Source organism: Austrofundulus limnaeus, unplaced genomic scaffold (assembly GCF_001266775.1).
Source record: "Austrofundulus limnaeus strain Quisiro unplaced genomic scaffold, Austrofundulus_limnaeus-1.0 Scaffold1670, whole genome shotgun sequence".
NCBI classification, from domain to species: Eukaryota; Metazoa; Chordata; class Actinopteri; order Cyprinodontiformes; family Rivulidae; genus Austrofundulus; species Austrofundulus limnaeus.
The window spans coordinates 1-4,502 of NW_013954072.1; the positions used below are offsets into that span (position 1 = coordinate 1).

The window sequence follows — 4,502 nt, forward strand, 5'->3', positions numbered from 1 at the left end:
AGGAAGGAAGGAAGGAAGGAAGGAAGGAAGGAAGGAAGGAAGGAAGGAAGGAAGGAAGGAAGGAATCCTCTGCTGGCATTTCTAAAGTTTACACTTCATTATGTCTCCTTTAATTTATACAATAAATAACACAGAAAACATTCACAAAAAAATCTAATTTCACATTTTTCAGGTAAAAATTTACATCATTTTTAATAATGTCATTCACATTCCCTGAAGCCACATTTCCCTGCCGAGCCTCAGCCTGCACGGCGTATACATTAACCATCTGAGGTGTGCTGTGGTGGTCTTAGCAGGGCTAAATAAAGCAGGGCCTAAAAGTGGGTTGGGGGGTGTAAGTTCAGGTCAAAGGGAATGTGAAACCATAAACCAGAAGTGTAGCTAACCCTCGTGACTGGCCACCACATCGTGTTTACTGGAATATTTGTTGTCAGCTGCCTCTGTAGGAAACGCGGGTTATGAATGTGTAGCGTTTTTCTCAGCAGGTTATTGGTTTGAAGATGTGTTTGAGGAGAAGGTAAAAACCTTACTGTTCAAAATTACAATGTTGGAGTTTCAATTAATAATTTTTATATACACCTAGAGTAGATACAGAGTGAATAAAATAAATCTGAGATAATGTTTAGCCTACTTTCAGAAAATTGAGTATATAATATACCTTTGTTTGTTCAGCTCGTACAGGTGAAAGGAATTTAGTTCATGTTTTAGTAAAAAGATACTTTTAGGCCACGGCTGAAACATATTGGAAAATGTGTCTTTGGACAATTTCATGTCAGTCAGTGATGATCAGTCAATATTTACAGATAAACAAACACACAAAATCATTGCAAAACGAAATATTTATGACAACCAAGATTAAGTCCCAAAGTGTGTGGAGATGGTAGCTTTAGTGCATTGAGTAAAACATTTTTCATCGTGTCATTTTGTCAAAAATAAAATGACCTTACAGCATTTTGAGAGCATTTTTTGAGCAGTAGCAACAAAAAACAAAAATTTTGAGCAAAAAATGCCCTAAATTTTAGTTATTTTTCCTGCGAGCTATCAAAGCTTATTTTCTTACCAGCTGGAAAATCTCTATACCCAAATACTTTCTCTTACATCAAAAACTCCTCATTAGAATAACAAAAAAATGGATCCAACCAAATATTAATGTTTTATCCTTATTAGGAAGACAAATCAAGACATATCTCTGGAACTGCAAATACTGTGGTTAAATCCATCCACCTGTTCCTTCTCCTGCTTGTTTTAACAGCATAAATATAACTGTGCAACACTGAAAATGTAATTTTTAAACATTTTGTTTGTTTTTTACCAGCATGTATTTTATTCATTGAACTAATTTATTTGTAAATGTTTGGTTCTTGTCTTTTGTTTTGTAGAACCTCGATTCTGTGGAAGAATCGATCCAGAACCTCCTGTCGGCGTTGTACCCGCCCTACGAGGCCACCGCCCCGGTTCTGCTCAGCCAGCTCTTCCAAATCATTGGCAGTCGTTACCAGAGAGATGCCCTGAGGTGTTTCCTGGACTTTCTGATTCCAGCCAAACACATTTTAGACACCGTGCAGCAGGCTGCATGTGTAAGTCATCACACACCGCAGTTGTGCTCTAAGATCATTTATAATCTGTGATAAAAGGAAGTTGATCCATAATCTTTTTCTTTTCAGGCTCAGTACTCTGATGTGCTCTTTCTCTGCGAGGGCTGGCCGCTTTGTTTACATGACCAAGTTGTCGTCCACCTCGCTCCGATCGACCCGTCGCTGCTTCGGCCTGGAGACTTTTATCTCCAGGTGGCTCCGTTCTGTCGTCAGTCCGCTCGGATTGTGGTCTGCAGCCTCCTGGAAGAGGAGGGGCTCAGTGTGCACGTGGCAGAGGAGACCCCAATCCCCGAGACCTCCTATCCTTGTATGTTCAGCCGGGACTGGTTGAACGAGCTCAACCAGGACCGTCGAGGCACGCCTCTCGGACAGTGCCTGGTCGCCACCGAGCAAGGCTTGGTGAGGTTACCATGGGAGCGGGTGGCCGTGCCTGACTTTGTGCCACGGAGCGCTGAGAGTGGCATGGCCTCGGCTCCTCAAGCGCATTCTTTACCGCCTCCGCTTCCTGTTCCTCCACCTCTCCCTGATTTTCCTGACAGTTCTTCAACAGGTAGTTCTTTTCCTCATTCTTCTTCAAAGAAAACACAACCAGAGGAGTGTCCTGCAGCTGTCCAGAACTCAGTTTCAGCATCCTCCTCGCCCCCTTCTGCCTTCTCCGTGGAGACGAGGATATGCCCAGCAAAGCACGGCATCGCTGTGTCACTTTGCCTGGTGAATGCCAGAACTGCTTCTTCATCACGACTGGTCAGAGTTAAAGGCACTGAAACGGAGCGTAAACCGATTGGCTGGGTGTCTCCCAGCACGTGGGACAGCCGCTTGTCTGGGACGAAAATAAACACAGCTCCAGATAAGTACAGCCCATCAAATTTACCTGAGTCCAAAGGTGAGAATAAAGGTGTAACTGTTTCTGAAAGTACTCTGCAGGACAAAGAAACAGAAACAAACAAACACAATATGAGCAAGTATGAGCCAACAGACAATGCTGTTGTGTCAGGGGAATATATCGATATCCTTCAGGCTAAAATGCTCTTTGGTAAAGATCAGTTGTGTCAGGAGCAGCCAAACGTGCTGACTCAGTCGTATCTACAAACAGAAGCACAAATACAAAAATATCCACATAAAACAGGTCAACCAGTCACACAAACACCTCCCTGCACACAGTCACAACCTTATGTAGAGTTACAAACAAAACCACCAAGTGTTTCTAGATCCAACATGTCTGAAGGAGCCGGACTTCATCAGCATTCCCAAACACAGCGCCCCGACTACCTCGAATCCCCTCAGTGTGCGCGCATCGTCCACTTTGCCGAGAAGCCCTGCACGCCGTGCATGGCGAGGCGACAGGGTGGAAAAGTTGGCAGAGCCCAAGAGCTGAGATGCCGTTACAGAGACTCCTACCAGGCTGCGATAAAAAACCCCGTCGCCTTTGAAACGGAGAGATTCAGAGGGAGCACGTTAGCTGTGGTGAATGAGGATGGCGATTTGTCACAGTGTGGTGACAGACGGGAACCGCCGGGGACTGAAACTGGAGATCCGAGGAGTGATATACAAGAAACAGGGTGTGAGACTGGAAATCAAACCCAGTCTCCTCCTTCTGTCGCTGGAGACATTTGTAAGGAGTCTGGAGAAAGAAACATTGTTCCACAAAGGAAGCTGGGATATGTGAACTCCTCTTCATGTGTGGAAAACAGGACTATAAATACTTTACATGATTCATCTGATTGGACATGTTGGAACACACAATCTGTCAAATCTTCTGGCAACTTTCACAATTCACTATCACCAGAGTCCAGGATAAACGCAATAAATGGTCCAAAACATTCAGATAGCTCCATCAAACACCATGGATTACCATTTAGCTCAAATGAAATGTCTGGTGTGAGCATAAACCCAACCAGATCCACAGGGATGTCCCCAAATGTAAGGTCTCTTACTGCACCACAAAACAGACAAGAGCCCAATAAAAGATGTTCATCTCTCTCCACGGCGGTGGTGGACACTTCAGAAAAGTGTGAACTGGTTATTATTGAAGGGCAGAATGTCAGGAGAAAAGAAAACACAAACGTTTGTGCTGAGATCCCTCAGCTTCATGTGGTAAAATGTAAAAACAGCACCGCCTTTGGACTGGTTTCACCCAAAATCATCAGGAGGAAAAATGTCGTTCCAGGTAAAAAAAAATGCTCTCGAATTCTCATCATCATTTTACATAATTAAAAGCAAAACATTTTACAGCTGACGAGCAGCCTGGACCTACTTCTGTAACAAGTGCAAACAGCCGTCAAAGAGAGAAACCGTCACAGACAGATTCATCAACCAAGACTGAGACGCAGAAGATGGGTCAACCCAGACCAGACCACCTCCCTCTCGGATCCCCAGACCCCAAAGAGCATCCTCTTTATCTGGGAGTAGCATCTCTCACAGGTAGGTTAAATTTCCTGACATGCAAAAAGTCAAAGAAAACATTTTTATACTTAAGAAACTTGATAAAAAACACATAATTTTACCAATTTTGTCACATATTTAGCATATTTTCTTTTGAATTTGGCATAACTGAATTGAAACAGGAAGTGACATCAAAGGGGAATGTTTTAAGAAAAGGGAACCTCATGGTCTTTATTTATTGAAACATTATTTGAACTCTGACTCTTCTTCATCTCTCTGATAGTGACTCAAAGTAAACTAAAGAAACATCAGATTCTGTTCTCTCTGTTAATGCTTTGTTCACATGGAGACAGTCCCCTTTGACATCACTTCCTGTTACTTCACATGCAAACATCTCAACTGTTCATCTCAGCGGCATGATTTTTTTTCTTTGTTTGCAATGTATTATCAATGTTATCTTTCTAAAAATGCATTCATATTTATCACACATACACACACACACACACACACACACACACACACACA

General features: G+C 42.9%; 1 protein-coding gene across 1 annotated transcript in view; it reads left to right on the forward strand.

Annotated features, from left to right (window-relative positions):
• Positions 1–1,379: 1,379 nt before the first annotated feature.
• LOC106536059 (uncharacterized) overlaps positions 1,380–4,502 on the forward strand; it is a gene marked incomplete at its 5' end in the record, with an annotated part of 18,594 nt that continues 15,471 nt past the window's right edge. Inside the window, 3 exon segments of the mRNA XM_014033229.1 lie at positions 1,380–1,577; positions 1,665–3,762; positions 3,828–4,016. Coding sequence (XP_013888683.1) covers positions 1,380–1,577; positions 1,665–3,762; positions 3,828–4,016 — 2,485 coding nt within the window.